The sequence below is a fragment of the Anabrus simplex genome, chromosome 8, assembly GCF_040414725.1.
Source record: "Anabrus simplex isolate iqAnaSimp1 chromosome 8, ASM4041472v1, whole genome shotgun sequence".
NCBI classification, from domain to species: Eukaryota; Metazoa; Arthropoda; class Insecta; order Orthoptera; family Tettigoniidae; genus Anabrus; species Anabrus simplex.
Genome location: NC_090272.1, coordinates 227,345,967 through 227,369,860, shown reverse-complemented (window position 1 = coordinate 227,369,860; position 23,894 = coordinate 227,345,967). Strand labels below are relative to the sequence as shown.

At 40.2% G+C, this 23,894-nt stretch overlaps 1 protein-coding gene across 1 annotated transcript in view; it reads right to left on the bottom strand.

Annotated features, from left to right (window-relative positions):
- LOC136879385 (calaxin) overlaps positions 1 to 21,639 on the bottom strand; it is a 119,055-nt gene extending 97,416 nt beyond the window's left edge. Inside the window, exon 1 of the mRNA XM_067153199.2 lies at positions 21,404 to 21,639. Within this exon, the coding sequence (XP_067009300.1) occupies positions 21,404 to 21,639 (236 nt within the window). The remainder of the gene's footprint in view (positions 1 to 21,403) is intronic.
- Positions 21,640 to 23,894: the final 2,255 nt, after the last annotated feature.

Genomic DNA, 23,894 nt, shown 5'->3' with positions numbered 1-23,894 from the left:
CATGTTATTGCTTTACGTCCCACTAAACACTTTTACGATTTTCGGACATGCCGAGGTGCCGGAATTTAGTCCCGCAGGAGTTCTTTTACGTGCCAGTAAATCTACCGACACGAGGCTGACGTATTTGAGCACCTTTAAATAACACCGGACTGAGCCAGGATCGAACCTACGAAGTTGGAGTCAGAAGACCAACGCTTCAACCGTCTGAGCCACTCACTCCGGCAAAACTGTGTGTCTTACGCCGTATAAAATAGGGTCGTGAGTGAAATACTCAATAAGTACAAATTAATTATTTCATTTCCGCGAATGTTCATGACCTAAATTTTTGGTGACGATGTTAAATTTTATGTGAGATTTGCAGCCATTTCTCTTCAGTTTCGACTCGTTTAATTTATAAATGATAGGCTCCTCAGTCTGGCGAAACTAAGTTTGAGTAAATAAATTTATGAACTACCTGAAAAAAGAAAACATATGGTAACAGTAACAAGTTAATTACAATAGAATTGACACGTTTAGTTCTTGGAAGAACAACCTCAGATTCTATCCAATCACACTGAAAATATTTTGAAATATATAAACATTTTTAAAACCTTAAAAATTTAAATTTGGAAATTATCTTTATGAACTCCTCACTTCTCTCCACTCTAGCGTAGAATGCAAGTTGTGCAAATCCTTTGCTTTGTCGTTGGCGCGAGTCCAGCTGGCTGCTCAATTATAATTTTAATCAAGTTGTTTCTTTTTCAGCTATGATTCTGTCACGATATAACTTCTTTCTTCACATAGTTTATAAATATTCTTATTCAAACATTAGTTTCTACAGACTGAAGAACCTAACAGTCATAACAAATAAAAAGCTGTTAAATTTTACACAATAACTCGAAGACATTGGTCAAAGATACATTCTCCTCGCGAGCCTCGTACTCTTGGTCATGAGGTCCCCATTCGCGCCCAGGGAAGAGAAATGTTCATTTCTACGAGAAATTTCTGTGAATGAATGAACCTGTTTGGCAGACGAACAAAAAAACTACGAACGTATACTTATGGAAAAAAACAGGACGACCTCGCCTGACACCACTACAGCCCGGTGTCTATTAGCAGCTTATACGATTTACTACGTCCACTGTAGCCGGAGGTGTCTACGGCACTCGACACAAAAAAGGTTAAAGACTGACGAAAGTGGTTTGACAACCCCCACACCAAACAAGGATCACTTAAAACTCGTTAACTCAGCTCACTTCCAGGAACTTACGCCGTCGTGTTTTGTCCCCAAGTATAAATAAATTTCTAACATTTGACAGTACAAAAGCAAATATATCTAACTCGATAAGGAATGAAAATAATAAAATACCAAGTTTAGTTCAACACGACGTACCGCATGCATCAGATACATACAGCTCAGTAAGTTGGACGGCCTGAAAGAATAGTTGCTTTGAAGAAATAGTCTTTCAGTCCGAATTCCCGTAGGGTCGGCAAACCTTCTGCCTTACCGGCGCAGCAGGACCGTCTACTCTTAACGTGAAAGCCACGAGTAATAGAATGACAAAAAAGGTAAATAAACACCACAATTTCTTTATTGTATAGTACCGATTTATTTACAAAATATATTTAAAATAGCCATCTTCGTGTTCTTAAACCCTTTATTGTACCCTTGGCAGCATGAGAGGTGTAACACTTCACTTGCTGCCCTAATGCTTCCTACAAGATCATCCCCTCTATCAGTTAATATCCTATAAATTACTTCACACACATGTAGCCTCGTAAAAAAAGAAATTCATGGGCGTGAGATCTGGCAAACTCGGTGGCCAGTCATTTAAGGGACTGTTCAAACGAATTCTTCGATAAGGACGGTTTCTATTTTGAAATGATTGGCACAGCTTTGTCCAATGTGCTGAATGGCCATCCTGTAAGAGGATTAAATTCTATCTAATAGCAAGAGGGACATAATTCAGTAACATACCCAAATGCTCAGTGAGAAATGCAGAATAATTTGATCCGGCAACATTTCCATCTACAACATAAGGTTCAGTAACGTGATAGTGTATGCCACCCATCCTGAAATTGACGGTAAAGCAAACTTGAATATGCACCTCCATTCTACAGCGTGGTTTGATATCTGCGGAATGGTGTTCATTGTAGCGATTGATACTTCCATCATTCCCGTCAACAAACTTCGTCCTGCAAAGTCATTGTTGCCGATATCGATCTAAAAAAGATCAGAAAAGTAAATAATAAAACCCAGAAAACTGGAGTATCGTTACGGTATTTTCATTGTGGTAACGATTTGGAACTAACTTGCTCCAAAAAACTACTCGCAAATTGTTGCACGACGGTCGTTGTCACCAGCATGCACTTACTGCGCCGTGTGTGACTTAAACGGATGCCATCCAGACCATGTTTAAGGACACGATCAACCTTTAAGGAATTCAGATTCAAGGCTCTAGCCAATGAACTAAATTGTGATATGGAGTTTGGTGTGACGCCCTCTGTAACTGCTTTAACAGCGTCAGAAGATCTGTCTCGCGCATGTAATGGACGCGTCGATACATGTAGTCCCCGTCGCTAACGTAGTCTCTGTTCTACGTCTTTAAATCGAGCGTAGTTTGGCCTGACCAAATGTCTCACGTTCCAGGACACTGCCCTTGTGGCGGCATAGGTGGATCCCTCGCTCTGGAAAAGCCAACTGGTAAACAGATTTTAAAAAGCATCAATCTAAATATTCGAGATTTTATTTACCGCAGTCAACATGTAAATACCAATTAGATATTACATAACGATCCGACATAGTCGTTGGGAAATAACTGGTATTATAGGACACCACTGCACCCGAGAAACAAATCTCGCTTGATTTATGTGAAGTTCTTCGTCACAACATTCACTTCTTCCGAGAGGTCCAACAAATTACTTATTTCAGTAAAATGGTTCTCATTCCTCAAGTTTTAATGTTACATTCAGAGACAATGTAAATGTATGTTCTAAACTACTAAAGATGTAAGTATGATGGGAGTTGCAACAAGATATTAAAGAGCAAGCCATTTGCCAAGTTAGGAATTTCTTGTTTGCTCTGGAGAATCTTCAGCCTAATAGCTAACCCTCTTAAAATTGTCTGTTGGTGGTTATAGGTCAGCAGCAATGGGAAGGAGAGTTTCTCTCGTAACCAACTTTCCACCGAGCGAGTTGGCCATGCGGTTAGGGTCACGCAGCTGTAAGCTTGCATTCGAGAGATGCTAGGTTTGGAACCCACCATCGGCAGCTCTGAAGATGGTTTTCCGTGGCTTCCCATTTTCACACCAAGCAATTAATGGGGATGTACCTTAATTACAGCCACGGCCGATTGCTTCCCAATCTCCCAGGGCCCTGTTTCATAAAATATATTTCAGTAATATTATTAGTAAAAATCAATAATATTGACTAATAATATTAGTAATGAGTGTCTGAGTCAAAATTATTAGCAGATGTTCCTAATAATATTACTATAGTGCTTCATAGACAACAAGATTAATAAAAGTTGCTTATATTATTGGGATTATTTCCATTAGTGTATTTTGACTCATAATCCATTTTATTAATGGAACCAAAGTGAGTGGTATTCTGATATATTTGAATAAAATCGTGTAGATCAGTTAAATGATTGAGTCTAATTCAAATAGTGATGAGGAAGGAGTGTATATTCGCCGTCCAATCTTCTCAATGTAAAGGAAAATCTTCCTGGTGGTGTCGCGAACAACCAAGCTCATGGGGAGGAGGAAACTGATGTTGGTGAAATTACGCTTGAGGAAGTGGAAAGGATGGTAAAGAAACTCCATTGTCATAAAGCAGCAGGAATAGATGAAATTAGACCTGAAATGGTGAATTACAGGTATAGTGGGAGGCAGGGATGAAATGGCTTCATAGAGTAGTAAGATTAGCAAGGAGTGTTGGTAAGGTACCTTCAGATAGGACAAAAGCAGTAATTGCCCCTATCTATAAGCAAGGGAACAGGAAGGATTGCAACAACCATCGAGGTATCTCACTGATTAGTATACCAGGCAAAGTATTCACTGGCATCTTGGAAGGGAGGGTGCGATCAGTCGTTGAGAGGAAGTTGGATGAAAACCAGTGTGGTTTCAGACCACAGAGGGGCTGTCAGGATCAGATTTTCAGTATGCGCCAGGTAATTGAAAAATGTTACGAGAGGAATAGACATTTGGGTTTATATTTCGTAGATCTAGAGAAAGCATATGACAGGGTACCGAGGGAAGAGATGTTCGCCATACTGGGGGACTATGGAATTAAGTGTAGATTTTTAAAATCAATCACAGGCATTTATGTTGACAATTGGTCTGCAGTGAGGATTGATGGTAGAATGAATTCTTGGTTCACGGTACTTACAGGGGTTAGACAAGGCTGTAATCGTTCACCTTTGCTGCTCGTAGTTTACATGGATCATCTGCTGAAAGTTATAAATTGAAAGGGAGGGATTGAATTAGGTGGAAATGTAGTAAGCAGTCTGGCCTATGCTGACGACTTGATCTTAATGGCAGAGTGTGCCGAAAGCCTGCAGTCTAATATCTTGGAACTTGAAAATAGGTGCAATGAGTATGGTATGAAAATTAGCTTCTCGAAGACTAAATTGATGTCAGTAGGTAAGAAATTCAACAGAAGTGAATGTCAGATTGGTGATGCAAAGCTAGAACAGGTCGATAATTTCAATTATTTAGGTTGTGTGTTCTCCCAGGATAGTAATATAGTAAGTGAGATTGAATCAAGGTGTCGTAAAGCTAATGCAGTGAGCTCGCAGTTGTGATCAACAGTATTCTGTAAGAAGGAAGTCGGCTCCCGACATCGGTCTGTTTTCAGACCAACGTTGCTTTACGGGAGCGAAAGCTGGGTGGAATCAGGATATCTTATTCATAAGTTAGAAGTAATGGACATGAAAGTAGCGAGAATGATTGCTGGTACAAACAGGTGGGAACAATGGTAGGAGGGTAATCGTAATGAGGAGATAAAGGCTCATTTAGGAATGAACTCGATGGATGAAGCTGTACACATAAACCGGCTTCGGTGGTGGGGTCATGTGAGGCCAATGGACGACGATGGGTTGCCTAGGAGAATAATGGATTCTGTTATGAAGATTAAGAGAAGTAGAGTGAGACAAAGACGGCGATGGTTAGACTCAGTTTTTAACGATTTAGAGATAAGAGGTATAGCACTAATTGAGGCCACAACACTTGTTGCAAATAGAGGATTGTGGCGACGTTTAATAAAACCACAAAGGCTTCCAGACTGAACGCTGAAAGGCGTAACGGTCTATAAGGACAATGTATGTATGTATTATAAATAACGTGTCATTCTAAATAAAATATTATATAATAAGACTAAGAAATAAAATTGCTGTATGTTAATTTAAATAAAAATTGTTGGAAGTTATTATATGCCCTGGTGTTCCAACTTTCAGTCTGAATAAATTAAGGAATTTATCAATTATCTGCTTTTAAAAAATACATATTTCGTTTTATTTCTTCATAACCACTGCAGGCTATTAACTTATACATTTCTTCTAGTATTCTGGATCCTTGTAGTCACTTCTAACTTTAGGACAATTATTACATTTAAAAATGTGACCTGCCTGAGACTCCTTACAAAACAAGAGGCTAAAATCAGACGATAAAAGGACATATTAAGATAAATTGACAACTAGATCATCTGGATGCTTTCAGGTAATTTCTTAAAAAATAAGGAAATATTTCCATAACGTGAGATAGTAAAATAGTCATCGACCTAACCCACTTTCCTCAGTAATTCACTCTTATATTATGCTGAATCTCGTTTACTTACGTACTTACTTTCTGACTTGCGAATTATGTTCCAGATAAGTAGTGGAAACAAAGTTTGATCGTTCGTTAAACTGAGTATCAATACCTGTAGCTCGCTGCCAGACACAGGCAGACACGACAATCGCCTCGGGCAAAGAAATTGTTCCTGGAAATAATAGGAATAGAAACCGAAGATTGTGTTCGTATTAACAGTAGCGTTTCGCGGGAGCATTCACATTTAATACACGACTTCACTTGAAATAATATAGACCGTAGTCATGTAACGGCATTCTGTATAAAAACCAAGGAGCTTTCCTGATACATGCAGACCTGTGTACCAAAATTCATTATTTATCCGCAGGTTAATATAAATTAGCTACTTAATCCTAGGAGCGCCAAACATCGTGCTTACCGACGCCATGTAAGCGTCCCAAGCGAGACGCATAGTGCAGACATTCGCTTAATCAGCAATTTTCGTTCCCTGCCAGACCTTAACGATCTCCATAAACGCTGCACTTTATGGTAGCGAAAGATAAAATCTCAGGATTCGAACCCGTAGTGTCAATTTTGAGAAAGTTACATACCCGGGTTTTCTTTGTAAATTTATTTTACGTCGCACCGACACAGATAGGTCTTACGGAGACGATGGGATAGGAAAGGCTTAGCAGTGGGAAGAAAGCGGCCGTGGCCTTAACTAAGGTACAGCCCCAGCATTTACCTGGTGTTAAAATGGGAAACCTCGGAAAAACCAACTTCAGGGCTGTCGAGAGTGGGGCTCGAACCCATTATCTTCCGGATGCAAGCTCAAACCTGCGCACCCCAACAGCTCGACAAACTCGCCCGGTCATACCCGAATTAAAAATGTCCACTATTTCATGAACGGACTTTGCAATTTTTCAACTTTGCACTTTTCTATTTATTCACAAAGTGAAAAGGCTTTGCGTAGGAGTGACCTGATCAAGTTTATTCCATGAACAAACTTTATAATACTTCGTGATTTTAATGGGGTTTTTGACAGTGAAAACAATTGTGGTATTTTTAAAGTTTTGATTTTGTATAATGGGAAAGAAGAATAATTACAAAAAGCTGGCTGTGCTAGAAGTTGTTAACAAGAAAAGGGACATCCTTTTCGGCAACTTCAAAAATAAAATTGAGAGAATGATGCCCATGTCTATCAACACAAACCTCTTCGTGCTCAGTAGTAGCATAAAAATTGACGAGAATTCCGTCAACACGTCCACACACAGAAGCCACCCTTCATTACAAAATTATTTCGCTATATTATGTGGATTGTCAGGCCAAAGTACTATGTTAGAAAATCTTACATTTAATATAACATCTACGATTTTAGTATCAGTTCTGCAAATAGTTGATTTTGAAGTCCCGTGCATTGCTACTACACCGTGCAGCTGGGCACCATTTCCTCACCAATGTAAGCATATAAGAATTTGTTCTTTTTCCAAAAGAGATTGACTTATTTTTTGCTGCAGTTTGTAAAGAATGAACAATCACTTAAAGAATATAGTCAGCTTGTATTGGGGTAACATGAAAACACTCGCGAAATTCCGTCGAAATGAGGTTATAAAAATTAATCCTGTGTTTGTAATTCTCTTTTTGGATTCTGCATCACTATCCTCACTTGATGATAATAAAAGCTCTAGTCGTAACATTTTTATATCACTAAGTCAAATTCTATGCGAAGAAAGTAGTATAAATACTTGTTAATTAACAGCTGAAAAGGGGATCGACTCTTTGCAAGATTTCTGAAAACTTTTCACTTCCTTTCATTGCACTTTGAATTTCTGTACCGATGGAGGAACATAACGGGCTTGAAAAGTAAAAATATTCCTAATTTTTCACTTTTCATTTTCCAAGACAAATCAGAAAAGTGATGGTGGAACAAAATCTGAACTGAAAAGTGCAAAGTGAAAAGATGCAAAGTTTGTTCGTTGAACAGGCCCCTGGTCTTGATAATGCACAGAGATGTTTAGTTTATAACTTGCCAGGATATGTTCTAAAATATTATATTAAATTTACTCATTGCGAACTTTTTATCACGTTTCTCCGTGAACAAAACCCTACATCGTCAAGTGATGCCATTCTTGCAGAAAGAAAAAGACAACGACTCCAACAGAAACACTCGGCTCTTACCTCGACCATCCCTGAAGCCCAGTTTCTTCAACGAATGTTAAGTGTTAACACTGCTGTTAAGTAGATTTAACACACGATTTAACTAAATGAACGTTAACACTAACAAACTCTTAATACGTCTGTTAAATTAACATGACACCTGCTCCCTGTGTTAAACTTCTTGACAGCTGTTAACATTTCAAAATGGCAGCCTCTAGAAGACGTAAGTTTGAAGTTTTGCTGCTGTGTGAAAACTATTTATAAACTGAACAAGGCAAAGGACGACCCTTAATAACAAAAATATACCATTTTAGAGTTGTCAGAAGAAAGTTTTCTACAAATATAGGTACCTAAGTACCAAAGCCATAATAAACGAGATATTAGAAGAAATTTAAAATAGGTTAGAGTTTTGCACAGACAGAAACTTTTCAGTGTCTCCAGTGGAGGAGAAGCTGATAGTTCTTAGACATTGTGCTTCAGACACAATTCATGAAATTGTAGGCGACTACGCTTATGAGTGCAAGACAAGAGTATTTAATATTGTGGACAGAGTTTCCGCCACATCAGCAAGGCAGTACATTATATTCCCCGCAGGAAAAGAATGTTCGAAAATCATTCATTATGTATATCAATTGTCACATTTTGCCTTAGATCGCACTCGTATAAGAATATATTGGATGTTATCATATATACGTTCGTTGAGTTATTTTGAAGGACACCCATATATTTTCAAATTAAATCTAGAATAATGTTTGCTTCGTATTGTACCAGAAACGCTGGTCCAGCTTCGGTATTGAATTATTTCAAACTTAAAATACGCGCCGCGCGCCAACAGAGCAGGCGGCTGCAGCAAACATGTGAGTGACGTAGCAGCCAGCTCCAGCTCGCCAAGGCTAAGTTGCGTCACCCACAGAACCTTCCAAACCTTCTACCAACTCGTATATAAATTATGATACGAATATAAGAGTAACATCACCATTTTAATATCTCCAATACCACCAAGTTTCATTAAAATCCACCTTGGATTAAGGAAGTTATTGAGAGAAATGAAACAGCTGCAGTCTCCGCGACTCTGGTATAAAAGAGAAGCGAAAATTCGATACGATACAGTCTTGTCCGACAGTCGAACCAGGACGGTTGGCTGATGAAAGTTAGTGCTGCAATGTAACATTACAGAATCGAAGTCTACAGTCAACTCTACGAAGTTACGGTGAGAAGAACTTGGAAACATTTCAATAGTCTTGCGGGCTTAGTCGTAGAATCGAGAAGTGCGATATTTTAAATATCTCAAAGCGATTGAAATATTTCCGCAGATAGCGAACTTAGAATTTTTAATAGTACATTAGGACTTGTATTTTTCAAGTGGAATTTGAATGTTAGGAACACATTAAAACTTCACGTATGAATTAACTTACTATTCCACAAAATCCTTAAATGAACGCAGGACTATCGGTGAACGGAACTAATTTTCACTATCAAATTATTATAAAGTCGTACCAGTATTATTATTCGTGTTTGAACACGAACATGACAGTGTGAGTGAACGGGACTAATTTCAGTCCTGTATTAATAGTCCAATAGTACTACGTCTTGTTATATGTCTACATAACAATGTGAGTGAACGGAACTAATTTCACATGTATAGCATTTAACTTCTTTTACCAAAGTGAAGTAATTGTCATTCATAGTGTCATAGCAGTATTGAATAAACTTTGTAAATACATGCAAAACAATCGCAAAACAGTAGAACTCTACAAATAGTTGCGTTATCTTATTCAAATATTAAATCATTTTTGTTCCGTGTGAACAATATTATAATCTGTGCCAAGTGTGACTTATGTTAAAGAGAGTGCGGGTTCGATTCTATTGACTTTCGGTTGCATGAAAGGAGTTCAGAAATTACACCTCATACTAATACGTCCAATATGTTCAAGGGCTTAAACGCATGTGTTCACGCTACCCTCCCGAGTTAGAGAGCTCGGCGAACCAAACTCCTAGACCTTCAAGATCTTCAAGAACTTCAATAATTTCTAGAACTTCAAGAACTTCAAGAGCTTCCCTCGTTGGAGTATACGTGGTTCCATGGTACCGAGAGCTGATGCATGGTGAGGACGGCAGGAGTAGCAGAGCAACGCGGGACATTGCCAGCTGCAGGACGGAGGAAGGTCGCGCCCAGTTCATCTTCTACTGTACTGAGATGACATGAACTTGTCTTTTCATAACAAAACAAACAGTTTTAAATATTTTTAGAACTTCATTCAAAGCAAATCCTCTCACTCTCTGTACCCACTCCAATTTAATGTGCCGTACACGCCCTGCGTACCATCTCGTGCTCCTCGAGCTTAAAGTACGGGCATTTCCTGTTACAGTGTTTATTATAATAATGCTTCTGTTGTCTCATACTGCACAGGTTTACGTCTTCGACGTCTCCACTAACCATAACCTATAATAATGTCAACCATGTGCGGCAAAATACTATTCCAACATACCGCTCTGAATACTTTATGTAAAGAAACAAAAGACGCTCACTGTCAAACGCGTTCAGAAATCTCACAGAAACGTGTTCATTTTTCTTTAACAATTGCTTCGTAACAAATGTTGGAAATATGTTTGTGAAACAGCGGACTTTTGACCGAAATGTTAAATTAATAACAGTTGTTAGTTAACATTTGTTAAGTAAAATGTAACACGAGTTGAAGAAACCGGGTGTATTTCCGAAATATTTCAATGTAAGGGGAAGTGGGAAGAACAACTGCTTGCCCTTGAATGAGTGATTTCCAACAAGTGAGGAATGTGTTAAGAAAGACTTGAACTTTTGCCATCAGCTTTATACTCCACTAGCTGTTGTACCCGTGCTTTGCTACGGGATTATCAGAAAGACTGACTTTGTGGTTTCCCTAACTGAAGTCAACATAGGTCTTTACAAAAACGTCAGCAGGAATGTAGCGACTAAAAGCAATGTTATCATATAAAAGACTCAATCAAATGAAAAATGCACATTTTCTCACTTTTAACGAACAGTACTACGGTGCCGATTAACAGTCCAAAGTTCCAGAGCTGGAATGACCAGGCCGCAGAGAGCCGTGAACACTTCTCTGCCATTATTCCCTTAAATATGCAGACTTCTCATTCCAATCAGTGCCTCAGAGTAGGGATTGAATAGCTCGAATGCTATGACGAACCTGTGTATTTATAAAACAGGGGAATGGCATGCTAAAGAAGAAAGTTACCTAACTCCCCAGCTACTTCCAGCCAATATTTAGGCAGACTTTTACACTCGTACGACTGGGCGTGTTGGCCGTGTGGTTAGGGACGGGCAGCTGTGAGGTTGCCTCCGGGAGATAGTAGATTCGAACCCTACTATCGGCAGCCCTGAAGATGTTATTCCGTGGATGCCCATTTTCACACCAGGCAAATGCTGGGGCTGTACCTTGATTAACGCCAAGGCCACTTCCTTCACACTCAAAGCCCTTCCCTATGCCATCGTCGCCAAGAGACGTAACTGTGCCGGTGCGACGTAAGACAATTTTAAAAAAATACTCTGTACGCAGCAGTAATCCTATCTATCGTAGCTAAGTGGCAATAGAAGACGAAGCACATTACAACAAACAACGGTCAATGTAATATTATTGTTGATCAATTTTATGAGCTTTCTATATAGTAGGCCTTCACATTTAGTATTCTTTCCACTCTGTGATATTAGGCCGTCTTATAAAATTATTTATAGCGTAGACTGTAGTACCTTATTCTTCGACTTTACATACCGATTTTCATTAAATCCTGTTTACCCATTTTCTCGTGACTCGGCGCTGATAAGGACTTAGTAAGAAAAATTCAAATTCATGAATATCTCTGATCATAGCCGGTATGGTAACAATGTATAAGACTTAAATGATCAGCTATATCAGATATTTATCGATACGACCAGTAATAACACAATTATTTGGGAATTAAATTTTAGGCCTACCCCGAAATTACCATTTCATTCAACTTGAATAAAATTATTTATGGCCTAGATTGTACCGACTTACTCGCCGACTTTGCATACCGATTTTCATTCAGATAGGACAACTAATAAGATAAATATTTGAGAATTCCTTTGTAGGTCTTCCCCTAAACTACCATTCTACTCAGCGTGAGTAAAATTATTTATAGCCTAGATTATAGCGACTTATTTGCCGACTTTGTATACCGATTTTCATTAAGATATAACCACTAATAACATAAATATTTGAGAATTAAATTTTAGGCCTTCCCCTAAACTACCATTTCAGTCAGCGTGAATAAAATTATTTATGGCCTAGATTGTAGCGACTTATTACCTGACTTTGTATACTGATTTTAATTAAATTCTCTTGAGCCGTTTTCTCGTGATGCGTGTACATACATACAGACAGACAGACAGACAGACAGACAGACAGACAGACAGATAGACAGACAGACAGACAGACATTACAGAAAAGTAAAAAGTGCATTTTCCTGTTACTGTGGGCACGAATGATACAGAAATACCATCCTTTTAAAATTCTAAGCAATGTACAGACAAAACTATTATTTTATATATAGATGTGAATGCTTCAGTGATAGAAAAATGTTTTTCCACTTTCACACCAGGTAAATGTTGTGTATCGAAGATTGTCTCTAGAAACAGGCAATATGGGTATCCTGAAAATCTGACACATTTCATAAAAACGTACAGTAGGTCATTTATCAGCTGAGTGTTTCTGAAAAGTAACAAAGAGAAGAAATAGAACGAGTCACGAACAGCACATGGACACTGAATAGCTCCAAGGATGCATGTGCATTGTGTCTGGGAGGCAATGACATTCTACCACTGTTTCCAGGCGTGCATTCCCACAATCAATGCCGTAGACGAAGTATTATTGCAGATGTGATACTGTTGAAAAGATTGATTGGAATCAAAGACATTTTTGAGATTACAAATCCATAAAAAGAGACTTGAGAGATAAAATATGTAGTCTTGTATACGTTAAATTTACGGTTGTTGCCGGAATAGGAGAAAATAAATGTGGTGAGAGAAAGTTCACGACTCTGCCTACGTTGCACGTCCGATGACTTCCAAATAAGCCATATCATTAATAAGAGTCAACCACTGGCGGCTACTGGCATCCTTTCACTCTCATACAACACGTATTTTTAATAAATGGTATCAATGCTGGAAAAGCAGATACATCACACTGGATACCCAATGCAAGCTGGTGGATGTGATGAGTAAGGCGAGGATTTTGTCATAAATGCCTATTTGTATTGTAGGCTCATAAGCCTAAAATCTGTTTCAGCCGATTTGTGAAGGATTTTTATAGCGCCAGTAAATGTCTATTTTGTGCATAATGCCTATTTTGAAGTTATCTGCATGTTTGCCCAAAACGACAAAACTAAGGGCCGATTGCAGAAACGGTGTTTAGACGATGCCTACGGTTAAACAGTGTCTAAGTATGGCCACCGCATTGCAGAGACGTTATTTATCACTTAGACACTGTCTAAAACCTATGTTCAACCGGTCATGTTTAATCACTGCCGAGAACACTGTTTAACCTCAAATGTGAAGAGTGAATCACAATCAGGGGTTATGTAGCATGAAACATGTAATGTGTATTATCATGTTGAGACGATCCCGGGAATAAAGGTTAGTTCGACGGCCTCTCTGTGGGTCGTCGGGTGCGAAATTGCAGCAATTCATTTGAAATGTACGGAGAGGTACAGCTAAAATAAGGTTCCGCTTTTCATGAGACTTGTTTCTTGAGACTGATAAAGGGACAGTCCGGTAACTGTCAACTTGACTACAATTCTTGGCAACCGATATATTTTATTATACATGAGGTAATTTCCATGGAATTATAGTTCACTTCCACTACATACAGGACAGAATTACTTGTCCCATTGGTAAGAGGGCTGTCACACACATCAACCGGGAGGGATTCCCTTATATTTACTGCCAAATAAGCACACATAATAGCGAAAACTAAAAAGCAGGTTTATATGCTTATTATATACCGGCATATAATCGTCGCGCTAATTCAAATAAGTTTTCGGCAACTATGAGATAGGAAAATGCAAGTGGTGATGGTGGTGATTATTGTTTAAAGAAGAGGACTGGGGAAGAAGATCCGTGGCCATAATAACAACCCTAGTATTTGCCTGGTTTAAAAATAGGGAAACTGCGGAAAATAATCTTCAGGGCTGCCGATGATGCGTTTCGAACCTACGAATGCAAGCTACATCTATATGGCCCGTACAACTTATTCGGTTACACAGTACTCTTGTTTCATCTTTCCTTCGCCGAAGCTATTTAGACTACACTCACCGTCAGAACACTATAATCAAAGCTACACTTTGTCGTACGGTGACGTGACGCTTTAGTATCGATAATATTTAATATGAGATTTAATTTCCACTGAAAGCGATATTCTTATCTGTGGGCAAGTCATGCTCGTGCTTAGCCATATTTGAGTAGACAGCTGACTAGCGTTCGCCGCGCACACCGACGAATTCGATTGGTTGTGAGAAGCAAAGAGTTGCATGAAAGATACTTCTATCTCCATCTTCGAATCAATATTGAAACTTTAAACGATGTCTAGTTAAACACCGGCTGAACATCGTTTATGCAATGGAAGACCTGCGCAACTTAGACATTATCTAAGGCTTAAAAATAGTCATCGTTTCTGCAATCGGCCCTAAGTTTTTAAATCGTATTTTCCCACCTATCTCTACTTTGATCGATTTTTTTTTTTTTTACCAGATAGCCGCTTAAAGTTGGCGTTCTCTGCAAGCAGCTACCAAAGACAAGCACTTAAATGTGATTAAAAGACAACCACGTTCTTTGTGTCCTCTGATTCTGCTTGGAGTGAGGTGATCTTGAATCTGCGCCCTGCACTGGACAACCCCAAGATTTTCAGCGGTCTCACGTATATTTCCTCCCAATTTGAAGAGCTCCCTTCCAAATAAAGCAGCTATTAGAGAGATAATTACCTCTTGTGAAGGCTGTAGGGATTGTTCGTGAGGCGGAGCGACCATTGCTAACCTTAATGGAGCGATAGGGGATGAGATCAGTGCCAGCTGTATAATGCAGAGGAATCCCGGCTGGAAGGATGCTTTGTCCATTGCTGCTGTTCTCGAAGGGAAAGACGTAGCACCACGACCAGGTTTCACCACAGGAGAGCTAGCTGGTCTTACATACTGTCCCCTGACCTCATGTGCAGTGGAAAGATCATTTTCTCAATTTAAAAGTTTAACAGGCAGAGTTTTACTGTTCAAAATTTGGAACAATATCTGGTTGACCATTGTAACAAGAGCAGACTAAGGTTCATTTGAAGTGTCCTGTTGACAAAAGTATTGTCTAGAAGAGATAACAGAGTCTTCAATTGTATTAATAATAATGATAATAAAATCATCATGACCATGATCATCATCATTACTTTCACCTTTTCCTGTCCGACTCGTTGGCTGGATGGTCAGCGTACTGGCCTTCGGTTCAGAGGGTCCCGGGTTCGATTCCCGGCCGGGTCGGGGATTTTAACCTTAATTGGTTAATTCCAATGGCCCGGGGGCTGGGTGTTTGTGCTGTCCCCAACATCCCTGCAACTCACACACCCCACATAACACTATCCTCCACCACAATAACACGCAGTTACCTATACATGGCAGATGCCGCCCACCCTCACCGGAGGGTCTGCCTTACAAGGGCTGCACTCGGCTAGCAATAGCCACACGAAATTATTATTATTACCTTTTCCTGATTTTTGGTGACCAGTTGAGTGATGGAGGTGGTGGTGGTTATCATTGTTTTAAGAGGAAGTACAACTAGGGAACCGACCTATATATAACACTAATCAGAGAGAAAAAGTGGAAGGGATCCGATACTTCGTAAAATGAAGGTATCGGTCAAAGAAAGACGAGGGCGACGAAGAGCGTGAAAATGGAAGACTCCCTAGGCCTCGATAGCTAATACCGTCGGGTCAGAAAATAAAGAGTTAACAAAGGGAGGTCAGATAGAAGAGATGAAAGCTAGGAGCCTGGCACAAGTAAATGGAAACAATGTCAGGACTCAGCTCAGGGCCCCGTTGTCGCCAACCCAAGCTCCGAAATTCAGAGCCCCTGGGGTCCCTTTTGGTCGCCTCTTAGGACAGCTAGGGGATACCGTGCGTGTTATTCTACCACCCCCAACCACAGGGGAATGTATTGCACATACAGAAGCAGAAAATTGTAAGAGAAATGATGATTTTTAACCGCAGTTGCATATTTATTGATCATGAAAATGAAGATGTGTTACATTGTTATGCGGTTCAGGACTTCCTCACTGCCATATTCCCTTTGAGTGCATAATTCATGAGATACGATTGCCTCAGCACACATGTGAAGTGGGAAACACGCGATCCGTGGAATACAGGGGTTATTTTGTTCTGACTTATTATAGTTTATAGTCCGCAAGAGCGTATTGTTAGCCTCATGCCCGAGTACATCATTCTCAGTAAATATCAGGCGTTACGAAACCGCTCGTTTTTCTCCCTTTTATTGCCTTCGGAAATAATTCAAAGTAGTATTCAGAACGCAGTGATGAGTTCGACAGTCACTTGTCTTTGATGTATCCAGTTCCCAGTTGTTTAAGTTTTGTCTGGAATCGTCGGCTGTCTTTTTATTTCTAGGACGAATATTATTTAAATTATTTGACACTTGTATAAAAAGTTTTATATTAATTTTTCTCCTTGGCAGCATCATTGTAGTCAGTTTATATCATCCCCTTATTTCTAAGGTGAATATTGTTTCGTTAAGTTAGTTATCAGTATCAGCTTATATAGAAAAGGAAGGGCGAACGAGAACGCCCAGTTTTAGTCCATTTGAAAGTGAAATGCTCACTGACTTAGTTTACTTCTTGGCGAAACAGGATTATCTCTGTGAGCTGGGAACTCGAGTTGGTCATTTGTTAATTGTAACAAGGACACCAGAGTCTCTTTATCTCTGTTCATCATCCTCAAGATATACGATATCATTTCCATTTCAATGATAATATCACGGCGCATTCGATGCACGCAATATGAGGTTATGTACCTCGTTCACGACCGCGATAAAACGTCACAAATTACAGAACAGGGCTTGATGCAACAGAAATTTAATTTAACCGTGTTAAGCTAGCCATTTTACTACGATTAAGTTGCACCCTGGCATCGGACATTGGCCGTCTAAAACTCAGCATCTTCCTACTCTTACTTTTCTTCAGGGCTGCCGACAGTGAGGTTCGAACCTACTATCTCCCGAATACTGGATACTTACCGCACTTAAGCGACTGCACTTACTTTTCCCCTCAGCTCGTGAAGATATATTAACAACAGGTCCCACATTTTATCACTCGTGTTAATACGCAGTTACAAAATCACGATATTGAATTTAGGGAGAATAGATTGATGGCTGGAGATATTTTAGGCAGGAAAGTCACATTAGTCTCTCTGAAACTCTAGAAAATGGATTCAATAACTTCACTAAAGCAATTGTCAACCTTGGGACAACCTCTAGCGCGAGAAGTTAAGCGATATCATCAATGCAATTTTGCGTTTCAGATGCAAGATGTCGAAGTTTTAAGTCAGTCTGCATTTACGACTATCACCCAGGTGGCAGATACCCTAGTCTTTTCTTAAATCTTTTCAAACAACTTCGAAATTTATCGAACATTTCCTTTGATAAATTACACGAATCCCTTACTTCTCATCCTATAAGTTAAATGAATATTTGTCCCAATTTATCTTCCTGAATTCCAGCTTTATCTTCACATTATATCTCCTACTTTCAAAAACTCCGCTGTACCTTACTCGTCCACTAATGTCATCCCACGCCATCTCTCCAATGACAACTCGGAACTACCACTTAGTCGACCAGTTTGCCTCCTTCCTCCCAGGTCTTCCCATCCCAAACTTTGCAACATTTTTGTAACGCTACTCTTTTGTCGAAAATCGACCAGAATAAACTGTGCTGCTTTCACCTGGAACCTTTTCCAGTTTTCGTATCAAGTCGTCCTGGTGTGGGTCCCACGGCTTTGAGTTAATTCTGCTCAAATGACCTTCTTGCATCTGTCGGGTGTTTTCATTGTTCTTATTCTGTGAAAAAATAATTCAGTCACGTAATAATAATAATAATAATAATAATAATAATAATAATAATAATAATAAACTATTGTGTGCGAGTTGTGCAGCGCAGGAGTACGTGTGGGGGTGAGAAAACTGGCCTGAAGGACGTTCTACTCTGGTTCTATTTGAAAATGAACATTCCTATGTTCGTTTTAGAGTCGGTTTTATTTTTAGTATCAGTCCGGTAGTATTTGAAGGTTCTCAAACACGTGAACCTCGTGTCAGTAGATTCACTGGCACGTAAAAGAACTCCTGAGGAACTAAATTCCGGCATCCCGGCGTTTCCGAATGTCGTAAAAGTAGTTAGTGGGACGTAAAGCAAATAACATTAAATTAAATTTAATTAGATGAACTTATTTTGACGAAAATGAATTAATTTACGTCTTTAATGTATTTGTGCGCCGGGCACGCGGTGTAGGGATAGTGTGCCTGCCTCTTACCCGGAGGCCCCGGGTTCGATTCCCGGCCAATTCAGGGATTTTTACCTGGATCAAAGGGCTGGCTCGAGGTCCACTCAACCGAAGTGATTACAATTCAGGAGCTATCTGACGGTGAGAAGGCCAAGAACAACGGCCGAGAGGATTCGTCGTGCTGACCACACGACACCTCGTAATCTGCAGGCCTTCAGGCTGTGTCACTTGGTAGTCCAAGGCCCTGAAGTGCTGAAGTGCTGAAGTGCCATGGGGTTTGGTTTCTTAATGTCTTCGGAACAATTTCAAATCGGTAAAAATAAATGCAATACTTTAAAAATGGAAATTTCTGTATTTTTTACAAAGTTTTCTGAATTAAGACCACCAGTGTAACTGAGTCGATACAGCATGTGTTCAGAAGTGCAAGCTCACGTCTCATACGATCGTGTAGATAGTCGAACACGGGTTGCCGCAAGGACACAAGCATGACTGCATTTTCTTTTGTAATTCAGGGCATATTGAAAGAACCTGTTTTCCTGTCAGATGACACAGCTAGAAATGTTACAGAAAAATATTCCTCATCTGGACTTGAATTTTCTTGGAGGTATCGAAAAAGCTTCGCCCTCGTACATTTTGTCCACTATACACAAAAGTATAGAATCTTGGATATGTTTTTGGCTTAGACGACTGGACAGCGAGCTGTATGTATGTTCAGTCTTAAGCCCTAAGGCTCATTGCATCTTCTTGAGCTCCACCATCAGCTGTCATAGATGGCATAGGCATTACTGAAGAGGCGTACTAGGGAAATGAGGAGCGAGGTAGTTTCCCGTTGCTTTCCTCACCGAACCAGACGTTGCAATTACATATCAGGCTGCCACTTCCACTGAAATGCATGCACTAACCCACCCTATGAGCAATTTTTTACACCATTTAAAGCAGGGACTGGCTGCATAAGGAATGGCATTAGTAATATCGCTCATACCTCAGTCACTTTCATATTGTCAAAGCCAAGGATAAGACAGAGACAGGTCAATGAAAGTAACAAAACTGCTCTAATGATGATGATGCGTGTTGTTTTAAGGGGTGTAACATTTAGGTCATCGGCCCCTGATGTTACGAAATGAAATGACAAATTAAAAGTTTTAAATCATCCACTGACCAAAATAAAAATGGCATGAATAATGAATGGATGGTTATGAATTTAAAACAATCAGTGGATACTACCAAAAAAACTACCATAAAAAGGTATCACTGACCAAGAGACCACTTCTAAAGCACAATTCTGAATCGAGGATGCTTGTTGGCTAAAGGGGTACAAAATACAGGTCAACGGCCCCTCACAATAGTACCTATCGCTAATTAAGTAGAACCATGGTATTTTTCATGTTGGGGTACTAATCAAAAGTAGCGTAGACTCACGCTGTTCCACATATGATGGTACTACTCACAAGTATTGGACGTCGTACAGGTAACGCTGACCTATGGTCTTTCTCACACAATGGTGCCACACATAGGCAATGCAAACCGATGATTTTCCTCACCTAGGTGTACTAATCACGGGCGAGGGTCTTTCCACGGTGCCGGTCATATAGTGGTACTAATCACAGACAACGCCCAGACCCGTGGTGTTGCTCACAAGGGTACGACTCACGGATACTGGAAACCCACAGTGACACACTGTCTGCTGCTACTAATCACAAACCTATTTCGTACCTAATATAGGGGTACTACTCGCAAGTTCAGGCAACCCATGGTGTTCCCCGCGTGATGATACTAATCAAAAGTAGTTTCATGGTTCTAATTCAATCATCCCTTGATCACCCCTTTTAGTCGCGTCTTAGGACAGGCAGGAGATACCGTGGGCGTATTCGTCTGCGTCCCCCACCCACAGGGGGTAAAGAAAACTGCTCTAGCCCATACCAGAAGATATAGTGCACTGTAAACACTGGGTCCTGGAGAGCGAGTACATATCCACAATTCTATGTTTACCAAGCTGACAGATCATTGCCAACACGTTCTCCATTCAGTACTGTCATGAAATAGCGTATGGCTTTTAGTGCCGGGAGTGTCCGAGGACAAGTTGATCTGACGCCCGTAGGTAAACTGCGCGTCGTGATGAGGATGAGGATGAAATGATGATGAAGACGGCACGTACAACTAGCCGCCGTGTCAGCGAAATTAACCAATGATGGTTAAAATCCCCGACCCTGCCGGGAATCGAACCCGGGACCCCCTGAAACGAAGGCCTCAACGCTGATCATTCAGCCAAGGAATCGGACTATTATTATTATTATTATTATTATTATTATTATTATTATTATTATTATTATTATTATTAGTAGTAGTAGTAGTAGTATTGGACCGATGACCTAGATGTTAGACCCTTTAGACAAGCAAGAAGAGTATTACTACCGAGCTCGATAGCTGCAGTCGCTTAAGTGCGGCCAGTATCCAGTATTCGGGAGATAGTAGGTTCGAACCCCACCGTCGGCACCCCTGAAAATGGTTTTCCGTGGTTTCCTATTTTTCACACCAGGCAAATGCTGGGGCTGTACCTTAATTAAGGCCACGGCCGCTTCCTTCCCACTCCTAGCCCTTTCGTGTCCCATCGTCGCCGTAAGACCTATCTGTGTCGGTGCGACGTAAAACAACTAGCAAAAAAATTATTATTATTATTATTATTATTATTATTATTATTATTATTATTATTATTATTATTATTATTATTATTATTATTATTATTATTATTATTATAAGTTGCACACCAAGCTATTTGGCTAAGCCGTAAGTTTTTATTCGGGATAGTTCGTTTGAGCCTCACTGTCGACAGCCCTGAAGACGGTCTTTCGTGGTTTCCCATTTTCACACCAGGCAAATGCTGGGGCAAGGCCTCCCACTCCTAGACGTCTGTGTAAAACAGAGTAGTAGTACTTACTTGGAGAAGTGTGTTCTCTTCTTGAGCATGTCGACGATCCTCGGGGACACCTTGCCCTCGTCCCCCATCCTCTGCTGCCCCTTGCTGCTCTTCTTCTTCTTGCCCGCACTGCCTCCAGCCTGAGCCGATGGTGCTGCTGTATCAGGTGCGCCTCCACTGGCCCGACTCCTCGCTGCTATCCCAGCCGACGCTCGCCGTCCACTAGTCAGGAAGAGGGAGACGCTTTTGATGAGCATGGCGCCCCCCACCACGGGGAAACCAGCGCGCTTAGGGGCTGACATGTGTCAGTCTGAAACAGCGAGCATTGCGGACAACAAGGGTGAGTTCATACTCTTACATCTCTTCTCTCTTCATGAAGATGTATAGGCTGGAAAAGGACGGTGGCTTTCGTTTACTCTCATTAATTAGCCATAAGCTGTCATCGAACCTGCGTTCGTAAAGAAAAGATACCGCAATTGCCTACTTTATGATCTACTACCTGTTACCCACAGCTTCGCTCGCGAGGATTTAGTAAGTTGATGACAATTCATTGTTCCTCGGTACTGCACTAACACATTGACTGAAAATCCGTAAAGTATAAAAACTCGCCAGAAAAATTTAATTTCATTTACACCAGAAAATCTTTGTAAACACGCTTCTGGCAGAGCTAAATCTTGAACATGCATCGTGGAACTCTACATGTGAGAGACAGTCCTGTTTTAAGTCGGAAAAAAGGGTTTCTTTATTTCTAAATAAGATTCCAAATATCGATTTTCACGTCTGTAATATTTTAGTTTTTGAGATATAAGTATTCTCATCAAGAGAATTCAACTCCTTCTTCACTTATTTTCGATCTTCGCCTTAAGTTGAATTTCCGAAAACAAAAAAGTACGCGTTTTATTAATTTTAAAGGGGATTACAAATACCAATTTTCACGTTTGTAACATAATAAGTTCATGAGAGATACTGTAGATACATTCATTTTAAAAACTGATCCATTCCTTGGCTGAGTGGTCAGCGTTGAGAACTTGGGTTCACAGGGTTCCGGGTTCGATTGCGGGGTGGGTCGGGGAATTTAATCGCGTGTGATTAATTCATCTGGCTCGGGGCCAGCTTGTTTCTGTTTGTCCCAACACTCTCCTCTTCATATTGACTCAACACACAACACGAACACGCCATAGTAATTACATCCGCCGGGCTGAGTGGCTCAGATGGACCTTCTGACCCCAACTTGGCAGGTTCGATCCTGGCTCAGTCCGGTGGTATTTGAAGGTGCTCAGATACGTCAGCCTCGTGTCGGTAGATTTACTGACATGTAAAAGAACTCCTGCGGGACTAAATTCCGGTACCTCGGCGTCTCCGAAAACTGTAAAAGTAGTTAGTGGGACGTAAAGAAAATAACATTAAAATTATTATTAGTAATTACATCCCTACACAGGGGTTGGCGTCAGGAAGTGCATCCAACTGTAAAACAGATTCAAATCCACATGTGCGACACAGTTCGCACCCGCGACCCCACAGATGTGGGAAAAACGGTAGAAGAAGAAGATACTCATTTTAAAAATTAGCCCCCTTCCTCGCTTCTCCCCCCCCCCCCTAAGTGGATTTTCTGAAAACAAAATTTGTGTTCTTTTATTTTTAAAGGAGATTCCAGAAAGTGTTCGGTTTTTGTGATATATTATAGATAATCTCGCTGCTGTAAGAGTACTGGAGTTGACGTTGCCATGGTTCCGGCAGTTCATTTCTTTATCCGACTCCTAGAGCAGGGGTAGTGTGATGCCAATATCTCCGTAACGGTTGTTTTAGGGCCTTAAAACATGGTTTTCGGGCCCCCAAGGCTTACCGAGTTTTGTTCTTTGCGTCAAGGGGCTTAAATTGAGCTTTTTCTCGTCCTTGTACGACAAATTCGATATTTTGCTTATATTAGCCTAGTATTTTTATATCTCCCCCCGTCACCCCCCCTCGAATTATTTTGAAAATAAAATACAGCCCATGTCACTCATTGGCAATGTCGCTTTCTATAGGTGAAGCAATTTTAAACATCGGATCAGTAGTGTTTGAGTCTATCCGTTACAAACAAATATACAAATTTTTCCTCTTTATAATATTAGTATAGAAGACGTCAAATACAGTATAGACAATTAGTTCCCCCTGGGACCCTGTTGGTAGAGGCGATAAAATAACAAGTCGTAACAAGTGGATTATAGGGGACCAGGGTTGGCGACCGTGGTTCGTCTACCTGAGTCTGGCATTGCTTTAACTTACTTGTGTCACGCTCCTTGCTTTTATCCATCTTATCCGACGTCCCTTGGTCAACTCGTGCTCTTCTCCGACCCCGACGATAATAATAATAATAATAATAATAATAATAATAATAATAATAATAATAATAATAATAATAATAATAATAATAATAATAATAATAATGTATCTCTTCTATTTTACCAGTTTTCATAGGGAACATGCATTCTGTGGCATACAGACTCTCTGGTTTGTTTACTGTGCTGTAGTG